At 53.2% G+C, this 21448-nt stretch overlaps 1 protein-coding gene across 1 annotated transcript in view; it reads left to right on the top strand.

Annotated features, from left to right (window-relative positions):
• Positions 1 to 386: 386 nt before the first annotated feature.
• Positions 387 to 21448, top strand: part of SMAD6 (SMAD family member 6) — a 44710-nt gene continuing 23648 nt past the window's right edge. The window contains 5 exon segments of the mRNA XM_080396969.1: positions 387 to 1554; positions 1556 to 1580; positions 1583 to 1967; positions 4093 to 4149; positions 5862 to 5939. Of these exon segments, the coding sequence (XP_080253095.1) occupies positions 1172 to 1554; positions 1556 to 1580; positions 1583 to 1967; positions 4093 to 4149; positions 5862 to 5939 (928 nt within the window). The 5' untranslated portion in view covers positions 387 to 1171.

A 21448-nucleotide genomic window follows, 5' to 3' on the forward strand; every position in this document is an offset into this window, starting at 1 on the left:
GCAGCCATGACCTACTTTCCTGCGGGGCGGCCGCGGCAGGGCGGGGGGCTCCCCCCGGCCCTTCCCTTTCCCCTTCCCGGTCCCCGCGGGGCCACCCGCCCGCTGGAAGCCTGGGGAGGAGGATGGCGGGGCGGCGGCGGGGGGGGCGTCCGGGTCCGCGTGTGTGTTTGTGTGCGTGTGTGTGGCGGCGGCGGCGGGGTGCGTGTCCCTTTAAGAGTTGGGAAACTTGAGCCGGTGTTTGCGCAACGCCCGGTGCCGCGCGGAGCCGCCAAAGTGTCTAGACTGGCACATGATGGGCGGCAGCCAATCGCGCCGCCGCTCGCGAGGGGCCCTGCGCGCGCGCCCCGGCCACACAAAAGCCAGCGAGGGCGGGCGGGCGCGGAGGCGGCGGCGGCCCCGGCAGCTGCGCGCAGGGCAGCGCGGGGACCCGGCGGCGGCGGGAGCGGAGCAGCGGAGCGGAGCGCCCCGACCGCGGGACGGGCCGCGCCCCGGGGATGCGCACCGCGCACGTGCCGGCACCGGCCTGCGCTGCGCTGCGGGCGTCCTGCCCTGCCGCCGCTCGCCGGCTTCTCTCTCCGTCTCTTCGTTTTTCTTAATTTTTATTTCCTTCTTTTCCACTCCCTCGCTCTTCAAATTTGGATTTTTTTCCCCCGGTTTTTCAATTTTCTAAAAAAATTTTTTTTTTAAACTATTTTTGGCCGAAAGGAATCGCCTTACCTCCGCCCGCGGCCCCGGCGCCGCTTGCCCGCCGGGCGGCACCCCCCGCCCCCTCTCCGCGTACGGTGGAGCCGCCGAGGGGCGCAGCCGAGCGCTGCCCCGGGCCCCCCCCGCACCGCGCCCCCGCCGCTCCCCTCCCGGCCCCGCGTTGGCAGCCGATGTAGGGCCCGGCGCGGCGCGCCCGAGCCCCAGCGCCGCCACGGGAGCGGCCCCGCACCGCCGCGGGCGTCGGCGCAGCCCTCGCGGCCCCGTCTATGCCCGCGCCGCGCCGCCTGCCCGGTGCGGCCCCGCCGCGGGCCGTCGGCGAGTGGCTGGGCAGGGCGGCGGGGAAGCGGGCGAGCGGCGGCGGACGTGAGATGAGATAAAGCCGGCGGCGGAGCGAGGAGCCCCGCGGAGGAGGGCGCGGGGGGGCGGCGGCGGAGAGCGACGCGACCCCCGGCCGCCCGCGTGTCGTATGTTCAGGTCCAAACGCTCAGGGCTGGTGCGGCGACTTTGGAGGAGCCGCGTCATTCCGGACCGGGACGGCGGAGATGGGAGCGCCAGGAGCGGCCACGACCTCGGAGCCACCGGCAGCTGCAAAATCCCGGAGAAGAACCCCTCGGCGGAGATCCGCGCGGTAGCGCGCAGCCTGCTGCGGGAGGCGGAGGAGCGGCGCGGCGGGGCGGCGGGCGAGGCGGCGCCCGGCGGGGACCCCATGGCGGAGCGGCGCGGGGCCCGGCTCCGCGCTCCGCCGCGGCGGGACGGCGCCGAGGGGGCGACCCCGCGGCGGGCGCGGGAGAGCGACGGCCGGACGGTGACCTGCTGCCTCTTCAAGGAGCGGGAGCCGGGCGGCCCCCAGCCCGCCGCCGCCGCCCTGGCCGCCCGTGGCCCCGACGGCGCGACCGACGGCGGCTCCCCGGAGCGGCGGGGCCGGGAGGCGCGGTCGCGGCTGGTGCTGCTGGAGCAGGAGCTGAAGGCCGTCACCTACTCGCTGCTGAAGCGGCTGAAGGAGCGCTCGCTGGACAGCCTGCTGGAGGCGGTGGAGTCCCGCGGGGGCATGCCCAGCGGCTGCGTGCTGGTGGCCCGCACCGAGCTGCGCCTGGGGGGCCAGGCGGCCCCCCCCCACCTGCTCCTGGGCAAACTGTTCCGCTGGCCCGACCTGCAGCATCCCGCCGAGCTGAAGCCCCTCTGCGAGTGCCAGAGCTTCGGCGTCGCCGACGGACCCACTGTCTGCTGCAACCCCTACCACTTCAGCCGCCTCTGTGGGCCAGGTGAGGAGCTGGGCGGTGGGGGCTTTCCACCCCCCCACCACCCCACCCCACCCCCCGTCCCAATTCGGGACATCGAGGCTTCAAGGCTCAGCCCATCCGCACCCCCGAGGGCTGGCGGGATGCCCGGCCGGGATGCGCCTTGGCGTTGGTGTGGGGTCCCCGGCCTGGCATCCCCACCGGCACCGGCTCCCCCTTGTGCTTAAAAACCCCTTTGCCCCCCTGCACGCGAGGGTCCTCCCAGCCTGTTTGCGGCTGCCAGCCTGGCCGGCTGCGCTGGGCAACCGGGCATGGCCACCGGGGCTGCGGGGATGCTCGCCGAGCGCTGGACCAGCCGGGCAGCCCAGGCATTTCTGGGTGATTGCTCATGGGTTTTTATACCGTGGCCAGAGGGATCCCGGAGGACACCAGCCTCCTGCTGACGGTCCCTTTCCTGACAAGAGCTTCGGTTATTTTATGTTTTTTTGCAATCCGGGAGCCTGGCATGCGTTGCAGTACTTATTTGAGAGAAACTTGTAGGCTGGGCGTGCTTCCCCTGAAGGTAGCTAGAGGCTAGCAGCAGGTTTTTTGCTTCAGTAGGAGGTGATGTGCATTTGTTGGGACTGCGCATTTATTTTAGAAACTGGCGAAGCCTCCGTGTTGCTTTCCCGCCGTGGTGGCTGTTTTCCCAGCGGTGAGTGGCCACCAGCCCTGTGCGGGCATTGCGGAGAGCAGCACTTTGATCGAGGGGCTCCTTAGCGTTTGGATAGCAGGTGACTGTACCCGGACCCCACCAGGCACTGGGGACAGTGGCAGGAGCCCGAGGAGGGCCTTGATGCCCTTTTCTGCAAGGGTTTGCCAGGCTCCCTGCAGAGACCATGCACATTCAGCTCTGCCACCCAGTTCACAGTGGGGTGACGCGGCCGAGCCCAGTGAAAACGCCTCTCGCTGCCTGGGAGGCGTCCCCTGCGGCGGCAGGTCTGGCTCTGGCATGGGACCAGCCAGACATCCCGAGACATCGCCGCTGTTAAGTTTTTATTTTCAGACTCTAAGCGCCCTGCAAGGAGAGCATCTTGTTGCTTGGCAGCTTGCTTGGTTAGGGGAGATGAGCAACCTTTTCTTAGCAGCAGTAAGTGACCCAAGGCCATCCCAGGGCAGTCACACAGGGGATGCTGAGGTTGTTCTTCAGGAGCTAACCCAAGCGGGGATGGAGTTGGTGGGCCCAGTACCTTGTGTTCGGATCCGTGTGGGAACCGAGGAGCACACCCTTGTTTCGGTAGCGTGGGGTCAACGTGATGCTGTTTGTTTTCAGTGCGGTCTCTCACTGGAGTGGGTGCCCAGTGCTGGATGCTGTGATAGAGCCCAGCTGGCTGGGTGCCTCTCAATTTTAGCAAGTTATAATTCAAGAAACGCATCACTGCTGTAATTTAGAAGGAACTCCCCCCCTTTCCCTTTGAACAGCGCACAGAGGTGATGGTGGACCTCTGTCAGCCTTCCGTGTGGTCTGGGCTCTTCCAAGGACAGCCAGAGCTAGTTAGCTGACCTGATTTAGTAAGGACTTGCTTCACTTTCAGTGCGTGACTGCTGATGTGCGGCTGCTCGCAGCCCAGCGCTTGGGGAGCTTTGCTGAGCGAAGGTCGGGGGAGCGGGATCAGCCGCTCCTGTACCCAGGGGCTTCTTGGGACGGACCAGGGTTACTTTGGTGGCTGAGGCCAGCCTGGCTGCTGGCAGCAGGCTGCATGTGCAGAGAGAGGAGTGTCCTTTTCAGCACCTGACACCCTTTTGCAGTCCTTGGAATGTAGTCGTGTGTGTTTGAGCCATGGTTGGACGGTTGTCTCCCAGCGCGGATGAGGAAAGCATCGCTCTTTGGGAGCCGTGCTGCAGTTTGTGCGCTTCAGGGTGGTGGGTGCAGGGCAGGGGGGGACAGGGAGAACTGCAACCTTTCCTGTGGTGAAGCCCACTTTGAAAGACCAGGGTGGAACCCCCAGTCTTGAAAGAGTAGGAAAACTCTTGGTCTTGAGTTGCTTCCAAGCGGGTTTTCTTCCATTGGGCGTTTGTAACCTTGGGAGGTTCCTACCCAGAAAGCGAAAGCATGAGGGTTGGGTTGATAAACCAAACACAGCACTAACGTAAAGTTTTGTTTTTCCAGAGTCTCCACCGCCTCCCTACTCTCGGCTGTCTCCTAATGATGAGCAAAAGCCACTGGGTACGTGTTTTCTCTCTTTCAATCTCCTGGCAGCTCTTTCATGGCGCAGTCCTGGTGTTGGTTCTAAGACAACCCTACGTGGCATGTCAGGCAAAAGCCAACAAGTCGGGATTTTATGGCTGCTCATTATTTCTGAGCAAGCATCAGCTGATGGGTTTTAAGAAGTAAATGGATGTCAGTTTATCATACCAAATTACCATGTAGGCACATGCATATTTTCCAAAATAATATGAAGCGCTATTTTTAATGAAGGCATAATGAAAGGTTACCAGACATCATGTTTTGTCTGTGTGTGTAATCTGCGGGATGATGGAGTGGAGGGGGAGTGGGAGCTCCTGGGTGCCATTTCCATAAAGCCTTGCCTGTGCTGTGCCACGGGGGAACCGGCTATTACCCTTCCTCTGCGTATTAAAATGAGATGTAAACTCTTTGAACGTTGGCACTATATAATTTCAGAGTGATGTTTTGCTTTTCCTGGTGAATTACAAAAGCTTTTTTAAGAAAAGCCTAGCAAAAGTGGCTTGGGTGGGTAGGCTGGGTGTGAAGCAAAAGCCGCTGGAGAGCCTGGAAAATGCAGCCTGGGGTCTTGGTCCTGCGTGGTGCGCGCTGCCTTGGGGACCTTTTGAATTGGCATCGCAGCATCCTGACCGTCCTTTCTCAGTGCCCGCTGCTTGCTCAAGTAAATGGGGAGCAAAGATGTGGGAGGGAAGGGAGGAATCCCGTGTCCCTTTTGGGTTTCTTGCTGGGATCGGTGCAGCTGTGGCCGCATCTGGAGCGTGGGATTTCTCTCTTCGTCCCATAGTCGGTGGCTGTGATTCACTGGGCGGGTAGTGACGGAGGCGAGCCGCTCTTGCTCCCCGTCGGGCAGTGACAGGGAGGAGGCTGGCAGGGTTTGCCAGGGCGATAGGAGCAGGACAGTGTGCCTGCCTGTCCCACCCAGCCCCGAGGGACGGCGGGAGCTGCCCTGTGCCAAAGGTGAGTCCCTGCCCTGCCAGGCCTGGGAGCTGCCGGTGACCTGCCCACAACCTGCCATTTTTTCTCCATTTTTTGGGTGTTTGTTTTTTGAGGTTTTTTTTGTTTGGTGTGGAGGCAGAAAAAAGGAGTTGTCCCTCCCTGTGCTCCCCCTTCTGAGTTAATTCCCTTCAGAAACTGCTTGTGTTGCAGGGAGAGATGATAGTGGGTGACATGTGACTTTATTAAAACAACAGCCAGGGATTGAAATTTGCTTCACTGGCTTGTTTGATTGGAAAAATAATAGTTAATCTGTGAGCAAACAGTTGAGCACTTAATTAGAGGCGTGTAAGCAAGAGAGAATAACAAAGACTCTTAACTTGTTAAAACAAAGTTTCCTTCGCTTCAGCAAAGAGGAAGGAAGGAAGCAAGAATAAACAGCTTCAAGAATTTTAATGGTGATAATTAAGTATAGTAACTGTGAGTTGTTTAGAGGCTTAATGTAACTTTATCCAGTAAGCACCAAGTTCCTACTTGTTTGATCAACTTAACTGCAGTTATTTTTGTGGTCGAAGCAATTCAAACTTTGCATTTGCGTGGTAGAGGTACAAAGTTAATCGTTGCTTTCTGGCCCAGTGGAGAGTTTCTCTTGCGGAGATGATGGGAAACTGAAGAGCCACAGATGCTCACATAGTGCTTGCAAATGCAGGAAAACTAAAAATGCTCTTTTTTTTTTTCTTTTTCCTTTCTTTCCCCCCCAGATCTATCAGATTCCACGTTGTCTTACACTGAAACAGAGGCTACAAACTCGCCCAATGTCACGCCCGGAGACTTCTCAGGTTGGCAGATGTTTGTGCCTTCGTGCACGCGTGGTCTGTGCTGGGGAGCTTGTGTGGGGCAGGACAGCAGGAGATGGTGGCTGCTGCTGCTGGTGGTTTATATTCTTGGTGGAAAAAGAAGGGGGCGGGGGGGTGGGGGAAGCGCAATTTTGAGTTGATTGTTCCGAGGCGCATGCGTTCCACGTGTCGTGATAAGATGGTGTTTGTGGGATGAGTGTGCTGGGACAAGTGGAAAGGTTTGGGAGGTGGCCACGGGGCCACACGTGTCCCCTGTGGAAGCCACCTAGACCTCTCCCGAGCCCCAGGGCTGTGGGCTGGCACGAGGTTGGGCTCTGTGCCGTCACTGTTTTCATGGCAGGAGCAGTGAGGCCATGGCGAACGATGACTGCTTTGTGGTGGTTCTTGCTGAGTCTGTCTGGCTTGTGTTACCTGTTGGGTCCTGGCCCTACAGTGCAAACCCTGCTTTCATGAGTAGGGCTCCCAGCTACGATGCCATTGAAGCTCCTGAACAAAGCTTTGCTTAATTAGGTCCTGGTTTTTGCACTGCCCCACCCCTGCAGCCTTTCATTCATGTAATGGTGCTGTGTAAGGCCCTGGGTGGTTTTACCCACGAGCAGGTGGGGAGTTGGGGCTTCCATTTGCTCTGGCTGCCGTGATGGTTTCTCATCTTTCTCCTCTGATGCTGCATCCCAGGCTGGGGGCTGAATGGTGTGTCGGGCAGGAGGGACCTGTCTGTGGGACCAGGTTTAATTTCCATATAAGAAATGACATGGTTAACGGTGTGAGAGTCAAGATGAAGACAGATAAACCTTCGTCCTGCTGAAGCCCCGTGTGCCTCCTTGGGTGGTTGGGCTGGGCTCTGTGGTAGAGCAGGACTCTGGCACCTCTGTGCCCAGGTGCTGGATTGCTGAGCATGTGGATGGGCTTTGCTGCTCTCTGGGGGATGCTGCAAGGTGACAGCAGTGGAGGGGACCCTTAGGGTGCTGGTCCTCCAGGTCCTAAACCAGTCCCAACCCCACAGCATTTTAAGGGGCATTTAAACAGCACAGCACCACAGTATCAAGGGATGCTGGCATGTTTCCCTTCAGGGATTTTTCCCTACTTCTCCTTTAAGGTTCTCCTGCTGCGGCCGGTTTTGCCACGGTGCTGCCGCGTGCCGAATGCAGCGTGCCGGCCCGCCTTGCTTTTGTTGTGCTGCCAAGTGTCCATAGCAGGGGAACAATTGATAGCCAGGAGTTGGATCATTCAGGGTTGTGCTCTAATAAATATGTGTTCAGTTCCTAACAAACATTCCTCAGGCTGGATATGCGTCCGTAAAGCTCCCCATGCCCATGGCTTTTATCGTAACTTGATAATTGCCGTTAATTATGGCAGCCGAGTTTGAAAACCACGGTTCCTGAGGATGTAGTGGTTCGGCTCCTCTTGCAGCGGAGCCCTTTATGGGACATCTGGTAGATTTTCTGGACTAGAAGAGATTTTTAACTTTTACTTGAACAATATAACAATAACATGTGACCGAGATTGTACTGAAATCGGATACCTCCTCTCCCCCTGCGTAGGTTCCAATGGTGTAACTTTTAATAAGAGTCTGGGGCTGTGTGATTTATTTTTCCCCAGTGCTCACGATTGCTGAAAGAGGATAAGAGCTTCACTGAAGTTAACCCATACTTGTCATCACAGGGAAGTAAAAGGAGAAAAAGCACTTAGACTCTAGTCTATCTGCCATATTTCAGTTTGTTTATTCTCCATTTCAACTTATTTAATAGGTCTGCTTGAAATGTAGGCCTGTGTAAAGGATACACAAAGCACGTGGTCTTCCCTGCCTTCCCTTATGTGTACCGGAGGAGCTCAGTGTGCATTTAACTCCTGTTCCAAAAATAAGTACATTTTGGATCTAGCATCAAGCCACTACTATTTATTGCTTCAGCTTTGATCATCAAAAAGGCTTTTCCTACTAAACCCACGAAATTCAATTTTGGATAACAAAGAGAACCATTCTTCTACTGTTACTCGTTTACTTGATGAGCTTCTAAACAGGAAGTTTTAGCATGAAGTCAGAAGATAATCTCTGTTGTACGTATACATCTAAAAAAACCCACAGCCACCCTCTTTTTGAAGTGTAGACCTTCTCATGGCTATAATACTGCTCTTAAAAATAGCAAGAAGTCTTCAGTGAACTAGCAGGCTTGCTATAAAACTTGGAGGAACAGTCAATGCTAACTGGAAGCACAAGCTGTGCATAGTTGTGCAGATGAGACCTTCTGCGGGAACTGGATCGATGGATGGTGCTGCAGAGTCCTCTTCAGCTGAGGTTCAGAGCGTTTGGGTCACGAAAGGAAGCTCACTGTCCAAGGATTGGTGTCCAGCCACAGTGTTTCCCTCGGATTGGGGATGCCTCCGATGTCTCGGTGAGGTACAGTGGCTTGGGAAGATCTGGGTTGGTGGCAAAGGCACCTGGAGGTGTTTGATCCCGAAGTTTCCATCTTCTGAGTTTAAGCAGTGTCACATTCAGGCTCGCAGGAGTACGAGTTCCTCGTTGGGGTTTTTTTCTGCAGCTGTGCACACTTGGGGAGCAGAGGTGAAGAAAACCTGCCATTTCGGGAGTTGTATCTTGAGCCCTGTTGCTTCCCCTGGCTGGAGTTGTGCCAGAGCCTTGGCCAGTGTCGGCGTCCCCACGGCTCCCCCGGCCGGAGCTGGGGAAATACCAGGGAAAGGGCAAAATCCAGCAAGGCAGAAACAAAAGCTCAGCCCCGTGACTCATAATTGGTGGAACATTTGTAGTAATTTTTTTTTTTTTCCCTTCCCCTCAGACTTGGCTCCTCTACCACATGCCAAGAAGCTGCTGTACCCGTTAGACTTGCCAGGCTTGTAGAGGGCCACGCTGCTGCTGCGGGAACTGGTTCAGTACGGTGGGGACGTGCTGGAGCAGATGCTGTGGGCTTTGGGATCACCTGCCTTCCCCTGAATCCCACAAGGATATCCCTCGCCTTCCCAAGGAAGGACCTTCTCTTAAAGACCGTGAAATAGCCCTGCTCCCCTGGCACAGCGTGCCACATCGGTCTGTCTTTTGGCTAAAAAAGCCCCCTGAAATCGTACAGTTAGTGACCAGAGTTCTTGTTAGTGGTGGCAATACGTTCTGGAGGTCCTAGGGACCATGCAGGAGGGGAGGAGTTGAGCACAGGTAGGGAGGGAAGAAGGTGGTGTTGCTGCTCGGGAGCCTTCTGTAGGTCTCTGCGCTGACTTGGCCATCACTCGTGGCTGCGGCTGCTGCTGCTGTAGGTCTTGTCTTCTAGAGAGTGCAAAAATGCATCAGTTTTCTTTGGAGCAGTAGTAAGGGTGAGTCGTTAGCTGTAGGAGCAGACAGGTAGTGATGGGTACAACTCACTGTTGCCTCACCGCAAAGTCCCTGGCTACCATGCTGAGGTCCTGCACCGGCTGCGTGTCTCTGCTGAAGATACCAAACAAAAACTGCCTGCAGCAGTCAGTGCCAGGCTCGTGATAGCTATTTTTTTCTCAAAAGGAGCCACTCGTCACTGGAGCCTGTGTCCCTACATGCCTGCTCGTTGCTCCTCACTTTATCGGGCATTGTACCAGTGTTTGCACAGAAAATCTTGTCGCTCGTATAGAAATGCCTTTGTGAACCGGTGGGGCCCGTGAGGCTCGAGCCCAGCGCATGGTAGGGTTTTCCAGAGGGAAAGGGCTCCTTGCCAAGGGTGGGTGTCCGTGTCCAACCCACCTCCCTTCAGTTCTGCAGCATGCCAGGGGACCCTGTCCCGCACCCGGTCCTTCTGCCACGGACTGGCCAAGCCGGTGCTGGAGCCAGGGGATGCTCGGCACCGGGTGGTTTCAGAGAGGAGAAAGGAGGGTGGCTTAGGGCTGGGTATCACACCCGAGCGGGGAGAAGTGCTGCCAGAGCAGTGAGAGCTGAGGAGAGTGGGGACAGCAGGGGCTGGTGAGGGGAGGTTGCACCAGCAACAAGAGGCTTTGCAGGAGGCAGTGGAAGTTGCTGGTTTAGATTTTTCCAAAAATACTATTTATTTATTTTTTTGGACTTTGAAATCAGTTCACTTCCCATATGCTGTTACTTCAAGATTCCAGCTCTGGTGAACCCACTCGGTAGCTGGGAATGTGCATCCAAAAGAAGAAATAGTGAGCTGGTGGTCTGTTGGAGGAGCGATTAATTCCTCTCTGCACTCCGGAGTAGTGGGGAGCCGGCCCCAAAAGTGGAAGCACAGATGTGAGCCTGCTCCAGGCAGCTCTGCCGAAGTCTGGAAGAGGACAGACTCCGTGTAGAAATGAGCTCTGCTCAGTCACTTACTCACTGTTCCCTTCTCCGAAGTTGGTGGAGGATAATTGTGAATTAACAGAGAGGGGAGAAACAAACAGAGACTGAAGGGCCTGGAGATTATTTAAAGTTTTGGGGGGTTTTGTATTTTATTTTTTTTAAGACCTGGGAAGGTAGAGACATTGCTTGCAGGGCACTGGTGGAACTGGGGGTGTTAGATTTGGGGAGCAGGGTCCCCGTGTCCCTGCAGGGAGGAGGAAGGTGGGAGCGTGCCTGTCCATCCCGGCTGATGACTCAGCCCTGCTGAAGCGATGCCATGGCTCCAGTGCGAGAGCCGGAGGGTTTTTTCTGCTTCCAGCAATATTTAGGACGAACTTAAGGAAGCATTTTTTTAAAACCCACTGAATGGAGAAAGTGAACGTTTCTCTTCCTCTCCCCCCAGAAATAACAGACTGCAAGGATTTATGCTAACAAGGAAATTTATGAAGATCCTGTGTGTTAGAAGTAGGGGGAAAAAAAAAAAGCGCCTATTAAATATGTAAGGCGGATATGTGTGGAAACTGGGCAAACATTGCCTTTTCCAGAGTGGGGGAGAGATTGTGAAATTACCTGTTAACAGAAACAGGAAAAAAAAAAAAAAGACATTTTCTCATTAATAGGGTGGCAGTTTCTTCTGGGGGTGAAATGTTGGCTTTGCAACTTTCTGATGGCCACCTCTGGCTTCGGCATGCCGGGGTGCCAGGCTCGCACCGCAGCCCTGGGTGCGGGTGCTGGCTCCGGCTGGGGGCAGCAGGTTGGGTCTGACCCAGCAGCACTGTGGAGCCTTTTCATCCTTTTTTGCCCCCATCCTATTGCAGAAACATAAATCTACTTTAAAAAAAAAAAAAGTGGAGCATATCTGCACATCCAGTTTAATCACAGACAGATGTTTATTTGGGCCAGTAATGGTTTTGGTTTCCTTTTTCTTTCATATTTAACTTTAAGTTTGCTGGCGTGTCTTACCCTGCGCAGTCTATAACAATCAGGGTTTGGCTAAAAACTTTTCTTGTCGGAGGAGCGAGCCTGTTGCCAAGAGCTACTTCTCTGATGCAAAAAAACACATCCTGGAGGTGCTTTGTCAGATGTTTTTATATTAAACAGTTTTCCTCCATAATTTTAGTTTGCCAGTGGGAAATAAAGTGCATCTATTTTCTAATGTGCTTCAGAGAGGAATTCTTTGCTTGGTGTGAAGGTTTTCCCCATGCGGCTGTGGATGGCTGTGAATGTTGGAATCCCCATCAGAGAGCGTGACCGCACAGCAGCATCCTTCCCCATGCTTGGGAGAACTTCCAAACAATAACCTACCTTCACTTCGGGTTTGTTCTTGTGCAGCTTCTGGCCCTACCTGAGGTTTACATCAAAGGCAACTGTGCAAACTACAGAGTGAATCATGGAATTAATCCCTGAAAGGGAATGTGGGCAAGCTCTCGGAGACAGCATCCCTGGGCTTTCAGTGCCTGTCCCTTTCAGAGGGCTGCAGGTGTGCTGTTTTATTCTACAACAAGCGTCTTTCTGGGCTGATGATAAATCCACCAGAGCATGTAGCTTTACAGGAGGATTGCAGGTCTTTTTGCATTACGTTTGTGCTTGCCACAGTTGGGTGACTCAAGTGGCAGCTCCTGGGATACAAACATTTTTGTCTTTGGAGCAGAAGGGAAATGGAAACCATCGTTGATTCTGCAGCCAGGTGGGCTCCTCGTTGTGTCCAAAGCCTGTTGATGGCAGTGCTTCATCCATGAGCAGTATAACCCAGCAGAGAGCACTCTGGGTTGTTAATGTGCAGCTGAAGATGCTGTCCAGAGCATTGAGATGGAGCAAATAAACGCCTACTTACCAATTGAAGCTGAAGCACCTTAGATCAAGGCTGGGGAAGATAACAGCATCACAGACTGGTCATGTTAGGAAGGGGCCTCTGGAGATGTAGTTCAACCCCTGCTGCTGCAGGCTTTCCTACAGCAGGCTGGACAGGGTTTTGTCCAGGTGGGTTCTGAATGTCTCCAGGGAAGGAGACTGCAAGCCTGTCCGGGCAGCCTGTCCCAGTGTTTGGTCTCCTTCAAGGCAAAGAAGTTCTTCCTTGTATTCAGATGGAACTCCCTGGGGGGCAGTTTGTCACCGTGGCCCCTTGTCCTGCCTGTGGGCACCACTGAGAAGAACCTGGCCCAGTCCTTGTGGCACTTGCCCTTAAGGTATCTGTAGACATTGATAAGATCCCATCTCAGTCTTCCCTTCTTCAGTCTTCTCTCCTCCCTGTGCACGGTTGTTTCTCCCATAAAACCGTGCAGGGCAACTCCTGCTGCCCACCAAACCCAACAGCTGTAGCGCTGAGGTCTGCTGGAGCTTGCTCATGTAGAGCTTGTGGATGACCACGCTTGGGTGACAGCACACCTTCATGTTGCCACCGGTACCCAACGGCCTGTCTGGAGAAGCAGGAGAGGTGCCAGTGACCCCGTCCGTGCAGAGTGCGGGCTTCTGGAAGGAGGATGAAATTTTGGCAGTGGCTGTGCAGCTGTGGAAGGATTTCTAAAGCAAGCGACACCTGTTCGTAAAACAAAAAAAATATATATCCTACGGGTTATGAGCTCACAATACAAGACTTTCAGTCTTGAAATTAATTTGGAGCTGAGCCAGGTTTAGTACCATGGGGAGGGGAAATTAATTTCATGAAGGGTGAGGGACCTCTGGGGAACTCGCTGGAGATGGGAAAAGAGGTGATTTGTGCTGAAGGTCTCCTGAGAAGGGAAGTAAAGGTTGTTCTGAGGCTTTGTGTCCCGTGCAGCATGAGAGCATCGTCACCAGCCTCCAAAAATACTGTCTTCCAAGAGGGAAGGTGTCTTCTGGACTGGGAGGTGGAGAAATGTCCCTTCGTTATCCGCAGCACAAATGGTTTGCGAGAGCAACGCTGTTCTCCAGCGCATTGGTGGTGCTGAGCGGGGAAGATGGGAGGGACCTCCCGCAGCATCCTGCGTTCGGCCAGGGCTGCTGCATCCCAGGGACCTGCCTGCTCCAAGGAGCATCTTCAGTTGATGCAGCTCCGGTGACATTCATCTGAACTGGTAGAACAGTGGTGGACTCCCTTCTCCCATGTGTTTTCTCCTGCAAGGATCCAGGGTAGATGGGGCAGCTGTTGCAGAGATGTGAATCGAGCCGAAATCCCTCCCATCACTGTCCATTGCTTGTGTTGCTTCACGTGAGAGAAGATCTTTCCTCTTCGATGATGATGATGGCTGATCCTCCTGCTTTAACCCTCTAACACGGGCAACACTTCCTAAAACGAGGACAAAAAGAGCTGTCCCTGGTCCAGAAGACAGAGAGAAAAAAATGCAAAACTAGCTGCCAGAGCTTAGGATCATCTGCCTGTCGTCACACAGGCTGCCTGTTGCAGGAGGGGTGGAGGAAGGTTGGTCTTAGCAATACCTGGCCCCGTGCCTAATGCAGGGATTAAAGCTGCTTTGCGGATGATAGCTCTGCGTTTGTTCGTGTGAACGCTGCTCCGCGGCTCTGAAGGAGAGTTTGCGGTGACAGAGCCAGGCAGGGTGATGCCCTGAAACGAGCGTATCATGGGCAGCGTTGGGGAGCGCTGTTTCTGTGCAGGCAATACGATGAATTTCTCAGTCTGTTTCTGCAGAAGAGGAAGGGACAGTTGCCCTTTTTCTCCTTCCCTTACCTGGAGCCGGGATGGCTTTTCACAGCTAGCTGAGATGTTTTCAGCCTAGAAGTTCTTGGAGTAAGTACAACACCTCGATAAAATGTTTTTGTCTGTGGTTCATTGAGTAGTTATGATGCTTGGCCTTGAATCACAGAATAATCACATCCCTCACTTCTCCCAGTACCTAAGCATCACACTTAAAAAAAGAAACATCAGGAAGTAAGCAAGTTACTTAAAAGTAAATTAGGTTAAGCTTTGTAGCCAAAACATAACATTCTTGCACTCTATTAAAGAGTTGGATATAGCTTTCTAGGTAGTAAAAGTTCTTTTGATGTAACTCCGGTTGTGTCTTTTAAACAGTGCGTATCTGATGGTATGTCTTTGTTTGAACTTTACTTTTTCTCTGTGCCTGTGTTTTGCTTTTTAAACAGATTTCCTGAATGCTGGACATAATGTATTTATGACCTTTGAAAATGGTGAACGTTCTGAAGGAGGAATGTTGGCTTCTTACAGGGACCTGTAGAGAGAGGCTTGTATTCACAGTTACAGTAATAGAAATTATTTTTTTTTTTGTGGCACTTTGATGAGTGAGAGGTGTTTATAGGCTTGATTCATAACTGAGTTACTAAGGTTTTCCACGGAAATAACTTATTAAATCTGTGGCGCTCACCAAAACGATTGAAGTCTGTAAACTTGCTGTTCATCAAAGGCACCTCCTTTCCCGGACTCCAGTACCTAACTCAGCATTTTATCTCTGGAGGATGCTCAAGACCCAAAAGGGGTGTGCAGTGTGGGAGCTTGAGACATGTTTTAATAAGAAATTAAAAAAAAAAGAACAACCAACCAAAAAACCAAAACCTCAAGACAAACTGGAAAGGAGGAGGAAGAAAAAAAAACCCTTCAGGAAAAACATCCCTCGTCGTTCGGAGCTGCTGATGGTTAAACCTGGTTTTCTGGAACACTGCTTATTTGTGTGGGTTTTACTTTGCTGCTCGACAGCCGAAAAGTACATCCCTTTGCTGCTGGCCGGGCTGCTGCAGGCTTTGAAGTGCCTTGAGTCCCTGGAACCGCAGGTTCAATTTACTGGCAAAGGAGACTCGGCTCTTTGTCCTTCCCAAGTGCTTGGAATCGGAGGGGATTAGGCACGCGGCTGCTGTGGTTCCCAGCCCTGCCGAGCACTGCCATGCGTCCTGCCGTGGGCTGCAGGAGGGAGGAGAGGAGCGTGCTGCCTCCCGGTCCTGCGTGGGGATCAAAGCGTTTGGTGGTGATCGAGGATGAGGAGGCACATCTGCTCATTGAGGTCGCACCTTGCTCATGGGGATTGGGTTTGGATGATGGTTGTCCCAGCAGTGGGCTGGACTCGCTCTCCCTCCTCTCCCTTGGTTGATTCCCCCAGAAAGCGGGTGTTCAGCCTGGAAAAAAGCATTGCGGCGGGGGCTGAGTGCTGGGAGAGGGGAGGTTGATATGGAGTGGTGCAAAGCACCGCCAGCACTGGGGTCTGGCCTTCGGATGCTGAGAACTGTTGAATTCCTGTTTGTTTTTTGGTTTTTTGTTGTTTTTTTTTTATTGTAAGAACAAAAACATTTCACATGGAAACGCCTGTTTTGGCTGACCTCTTCTAGAGTTGCTGAATGCTGACTTGTAATGGTCTTTGCAGCTCCTGGGGCTGGAGCAGGGATTAAACGGACTCCAGCGTTGAAGTGCTGGAGCGTGTTGCTGCCCCGCTGCCTGCTTCCCGGAGGTGCTTTTCCTTTGGTGAGAAGCTGAGCATCGTTTTGGTTTGTCATCCTGGGCTTTGGTTATGGGAAAATACCAGCAGCGTCAGAAGACATAGTTTTAATTGTATTTATCTCCTTAATCAGCCTTTTTTCAGCCGTTTCAAGGCAAGCACTGGGGTTGAGCCCTTGTTGGGGTTCAGGGTTGTGCCTCGTGGCAGCACAGGGAGGCTGATCTGTGGCCAGGTGCTGAGTCGCACTGATCCAGCATTGTGCCCAGGGTACATGATAAAGCCACCCTGCAGTGGTGATGGGCTGGTGCTCTGGCTTGTGCCCCCATGCTGGGATGCAGCTGAGTCTCTTGGCTGTGCCCAGTCACAGCCGTGTCAGCCCAGCCAGCCACCCTGACGCTGCCGTGCAGAGCTCTGGCTGCAGCCTGGGCTCCTTCGCCTGGGAGTGGGCTGCGATGCCTCTCTGTGTCTCAGCATTTTGCATTTCAGGTTATAAAATCCCAAGTACGAAACCTGCCAAAAAGTCAAATTCCCAACAGTGCAAGAGAAGAGGGATCAGTATAGAATTTGTTTTTTAATTCGCAGCAGTTTTCTGTTCCCTGGGGGAGCAGGAGCCCTTTCCTGATGGCACAAGGGCTGCTTGCAGCAGAGCCCACGTAGTCCTCCCTTACAGCATCCCTCAGCCCTCCCCACCCTGCTCCAAGCACAGTTCCCAGAGGAAACCTTGGACCAAAGCCCTCCTTTCCTCCCCAAATGGCAATTCATGCAAGTGCCCTCGTGTCACATTTGCTCTCCCAGCTGGATGCCGACACTCAGCTGGACCCAGTGCAGCTTGGCCATCTCCCTGCCTGGGCTTTGAAGAGCTGGTTGCTGCCCTCCCCTTCCTCCGCCTGTGTTCGGGTTTTATGGATTTGGAGATGTTCCTCCTCCTAAGTGCTCTTTGGTGGCTGGGGAGGATCAGGCTGCCCTTTCCTTGCGTTGGCTGTGTTGTAGAGGCTGGAGGAGGAGCTGGAGGCTTCATCCTGCTGCAGGGGCATCTTTTGCTGCAAGGAGGACAACGCCAGGGATGCCTGGGCAGGATTTCTTGCAGCAGCAGCACTGCAGAAGGCGTTGAGACACAACTGTGTCAGGTTTATCTAGGTATTCGATTAGCAGGAGTGAAATGTGCCAGCAGGAAGGCTATTTTTCAGTACTTTCCATTTATTAAGGTCTGATTTGCTAAGATTTTTCCGTTTGAGGAGCCAGAGAATGTTAAAGACTTGTAAAAAAATGCCAGCTGCTTTATGCTTTCACACATAATGATGCAAACCACTGTTGTCTATTTAATAAAAAAAGCAGTGACTGAAGGGTTTGCAAAAAAGCCCCATAGTTACCTGCATGGTGGTGTAGCACTTGGGTGCCTGGTTGGTGGGTGATGATAACACTGCATTTTCTTCAGATTTATTCCACTTGTCTCCGGAGGGATGGATGTGCTGTTCAGAGCACGTCACTTTTCTTTATTTCCTCTTTTTTTTTTTTTCCATTTTCCTTCTGGCTGTTAAAAAGCATGGCCTATTCTGGGGGCGAGTGCCTGGCGCTGTGCTCAGACAACGGTCCATTTGTGAGATCCTGTGCCGGCAAAATGCAAGTTTGTCCACTTGGAAGAATGAGGCAGTTGATTCGTCTCCCCCTGCGGAAGGGCTGTGGGATCTCAGAGCATCCCTGCTCTGTCCCACAGAGGCGGCAAGTGAAGACAAACACGGACAGTGGTGGCTGGGAACTCCCCTGGCTCTGCTTTCCCTCACTTCTGAATAAATGACGTCGGTGTTGCTGGTCCCTGGCAATGCCTTTGGGAGCACCATTGCATCTTCCCCCGAGCTCTGTAGCACACACGGTCATTGTGCCCTGAGCCCTTCCTGTGGCTTTTATATTTGTTGCTCTTTGAGCCCTAAAGTGAGAGCTGTTTGTGAAAAAGACCTATATGTATTTTTATTTTTGCCCCATTCTTCTTAAGATCCAAAGGAGCCACAGTATAAGCCGGCTGTGCAGAGAGGGAACTGTGGAATTACACTGAGTAGACCCTTGTCTTGTGCTCAGTGCTGCAGGTTTCTTTAGGGTCCAGCACTTGGAAAAGGAAAGCAAATACGTAGAGAAGGCTCTTTACATTAGTTAAGTGTCAGCAATTAGCAAAGCTTACAGGAAGTGCCGTACTAAAGCATTAAAGACACTTTGAAATACCACACAGACGTAAGTGATGCTGGGGGAGGCGATGCTGCATGGGCTTGGTCCCGTAGCATCTTCCTCCTGGGCTTGGCTTGGCTGACGGTGCTCTCAGCTCATGGCCAGGGGTCCAGCTCGGTGCTAAGTGCGTGTATGTTGCACAGTCTCTGTGTTGGGGTTTTTGGTGGAGTAAAACTGTTGTGGCCCTTCTGGCGTTGGCAGGGTGTATCGCTTTGGCTGTCCTTGCCCATCCCAAAGGAGGAGCTCTCATCCATGCAGGCGTTGCAATCAGTGACCAAAGCCGTGCCGAGTCTCGCAGCTAATAGTTGCTGGTACTTCTAAAAGGTTCAGGTTGCAAGATTAGATCTGGTTGGTTTTGTCTAGTGCGACAACCTGGTGCACCCAGCTGTGGAGAGGGGGAGCAGATGGGAAAACGGGGACTTTAATGTCTTCAACCCAAACTGTTCCTGTAAAATGTGTGTCTGCAGCTGCCATTGAAGTCTCAAGCGTTTCTGCGCAGGGCTGATAATAGCAAAACCGAATCCATGAGGTTTTGATTTTGGCCTATTCAAAACTAGAGCACTCTTTCTCCTAAGATTTTATTGAAGCCCTGAAAACAAGACGACGTAGTTCTGCGGGGGATGGAGCCGCCTGTGCCAGGGTGCAGGAGCAGCCCTTCGTGGGGAGGCCAGGGCTTGTTTTTCCCCAAGTGTCTCAGGAATTGCTTTCCGAGATTCGCAAAAAAACCCAACCGAACAAAAAAAAAAAAAAAAAACCAACAAAACTTTATGAATCAACCGGGAAGCCAGTAAAAATTAGTACTAACAACCTCATTTCAATAGAAATAGGTTTGCTGCTCTGCCGGCTGCCAACCATTTATGAGACTGGCTGGGTGCCGGCGAGCAGGGTCCAGCACGCTGCATCCTTCCACCCTCCTGCTGCTGGAAATAATTTGTGACTTAAAAAAAATAAATAACACTATTGTGGAGCTTGTTTTATGGTTGGGGCCTGAGTTGGGCAAGGGTGACAGCTCTAGCTAGCGCTGGAGTTTGTAAAACGTGGCTGGGGGCTTTCTCCTCCATCTCTGGTGGGTTTCTGCAGGGTCTGGGCAGCGCAGGTGAGGACACTGGGTGAGTGTTGCATCCACGGCGTGTTCGCTCTGCTCACCGGATCCCACGCAAGGGGGAAGAGCTGGGGGGGTGGCCATGCCGATGCGGGGCTGTTGCAGGGAGCACTGGATGCCATTAGGTGCCACGTGTTGAGTAGCTCAACAGCCCTTTGCAAAAGCCTTGCCTGGAGCTTTGACATTGATGCCCCAGACACATCTGCTCATGTCATTTTTACATCGATGCCCCAGACACGTCTGCTTGTGTCGTGTTTTCTGCCCATTTTGTTCCATTTTCCTGCAAGGAGTCTAGAGAAATGCTGCGTGCGAGGGAGTGAGTAGGTCGGTCAGTCCGAGTTACTGCTATAACTAACGCACTGACCTGCTGCAGTCTGTAACCATCAGTGGAGGTCGATGAACGTGGGATGAAAGAGCCCATCCCACCCCTGCGGTGGGACGGCCGTGGGGTGGTGGGCTCTGCGGAGGTGGCGTTTTCTGCAGGCAAATACAGGGTTTGGGCAGCCCCACCGGGATCCAGGCCACAGGGCTGCCCCGGTTCTGGGTGCCTGTCACAGGACGGGACTGGGCTGGCTCTTACTCCATCACTCGGTCCTCCCCCCCCGCTCAGCCAAGCCATTGGTGTTCCTGTGGTGTGAGCTCTGGTCCTCACAGGATGGGGTTATCCTGGGACGAGGGATGGGCGAGGGGAGACTCTTGGGCTATGTTGTGCACTCAGTGGGCTGGTGATACGCCATGTGCTTTGCTTCCCGAGCCCACATCTCTGGTGGGGATATCCTGGCCCCACCAAAACCCAAAGCTGTTTCCCAGTGAGCCAGGTGACAGTTTGTTTGGAGGACCAGACTCCAGAACAAGCCCTTTCTTTGATTTGACCCATCTTTCAGTACTGCGGGAGGTTCCCAGCATGGGAATCCATCCGACTTTCCCCAATTGCACGAGGTTTTATTTCCACACTTGCACAGAGGGGTGGTTGTGCTGAAAACCGGTGTCTGTGGCGCCTGTCGGCAAAGCCTCTGTCCGTCCCTGGCAGACACAGTCACCTGAAGCCGTGCCAAGCGCTGGGGACGGCTGTTGGTCTGCAAGGCAGCCGCAGTGCCCGTCGGGGTGAGTGCGGAGGGGTGGCCATTTGCACCCTGTTGGCAGCACGTCGCATCTGTCTTTGCTTAGTCCAGCTGATTTATACCTGGCTTGCAAAGATTTACAGCCGTCTCATGGAAAAAGGGAGAAAACCAGTTTCTGGGATGCCACGGGACTCCCTGCTAAAGTCACTCGCGTGTGACGGTGGAAACTTCCACCCCAGAGGAGAGTAAGGAAATTCCTTTGTGAGTACAAAGTAAGGTAAAGATCCTATGTGCGTGGCGAGTTGCTCTTCCCCCCATTGTTGAGCTATTTTAATGAAAGGGAAATGTCAGCAAAAGTATGTTTAAAAAAAAAAAAAGTCACTTGCATATCACTGGGTTTAGAATAGGAGCGCTCTGGGCAGCTGCTTTGCTGCTGAAACAAGAAAATTAGAGTCTTCTTTTATTTCCAGGTAATAATGACCACATATTTTGAAATATCCATGGTCTTTTCCACTTTGAATCATCAGTGTGGACCTTTAGATTTGTATCAAATTCAGCTGTGCTTGAACAGCTCGGTCACTTGAGACTTATTTGAAGATACTTGTAAATTAGTTTTGTTCTTGCCATACTGAATTTGTTTGTAAAAAACCTCGGTGGATTTGGTATGTGTCTGTCTTTGAAGGGCTTTGCTTCAAAGACTGCTCGCACTTGGTGTTTTATACGCTGAGCTATACTGTCCGTGAAGCTCTGCTGCTGCACACGGAAGTGTCAGCTAATGACTTCGTTAAAACCTGCAGGAAGGAAAAGCCGAGTGTAGCTTTTCAGAGCCATCAAGGAAACTGGATGCCCAAGGCTCATTCCTGATAGGAAACTAGTGCCGGAGCCCTGTCGGGAACTCGTGTGTGCTGGTGTGCAATCCGCCCTCCCCATCCCGTAGCACACCCCTGGGGATGCACTTAAGCCGTCCATGCACTGGCTGCATGGAGGCAAGCACGTATGTATATATATGTAGGGGCATCGGGGGGTATAGCTGGCTTTTTAATTATCTTAAATGAGGCTTGCATACAAACCCAGACATGCAGAACTGGGGCAGGTTGGCCACCCCCAGCCAGAGAGGTGTTTGGGGGTGGGGAGATGGGCAGATGGGCATTATGGTGCTGGGCGGCTTGGAGGCATCACAACAGCTTGCGTGGCTGCAGTCACCTTGGGTTTGGTCTCTGTGAACGACACAGTCCTAACCGGGGTTTGGCTTGCTTTGGCTGTGGATGAAGGGAGCCTGTGGGCGACCTGCATGGCATTCAGAGATTTAGGGATAGTTGGTCCCAGAAAATTTGACCGGGATCTTTGCAGTCAGCAGCCAACCCCAAGAGATGCAGTTGGACTGTAGCTATTGTTTTTAAAAAGGTAAACAGTAAAAATAATACTGCAGA

Source organism: Falco punctatus (genome assembly GCF_963210335.1).
Source record: "Falco punctatus genome assembly, chromosome: 7".
NCBI lineage: Eukaryota > Metazoa > Chordata > Aves > Falconiformes > Falconidae > Falco > Falco punctatus.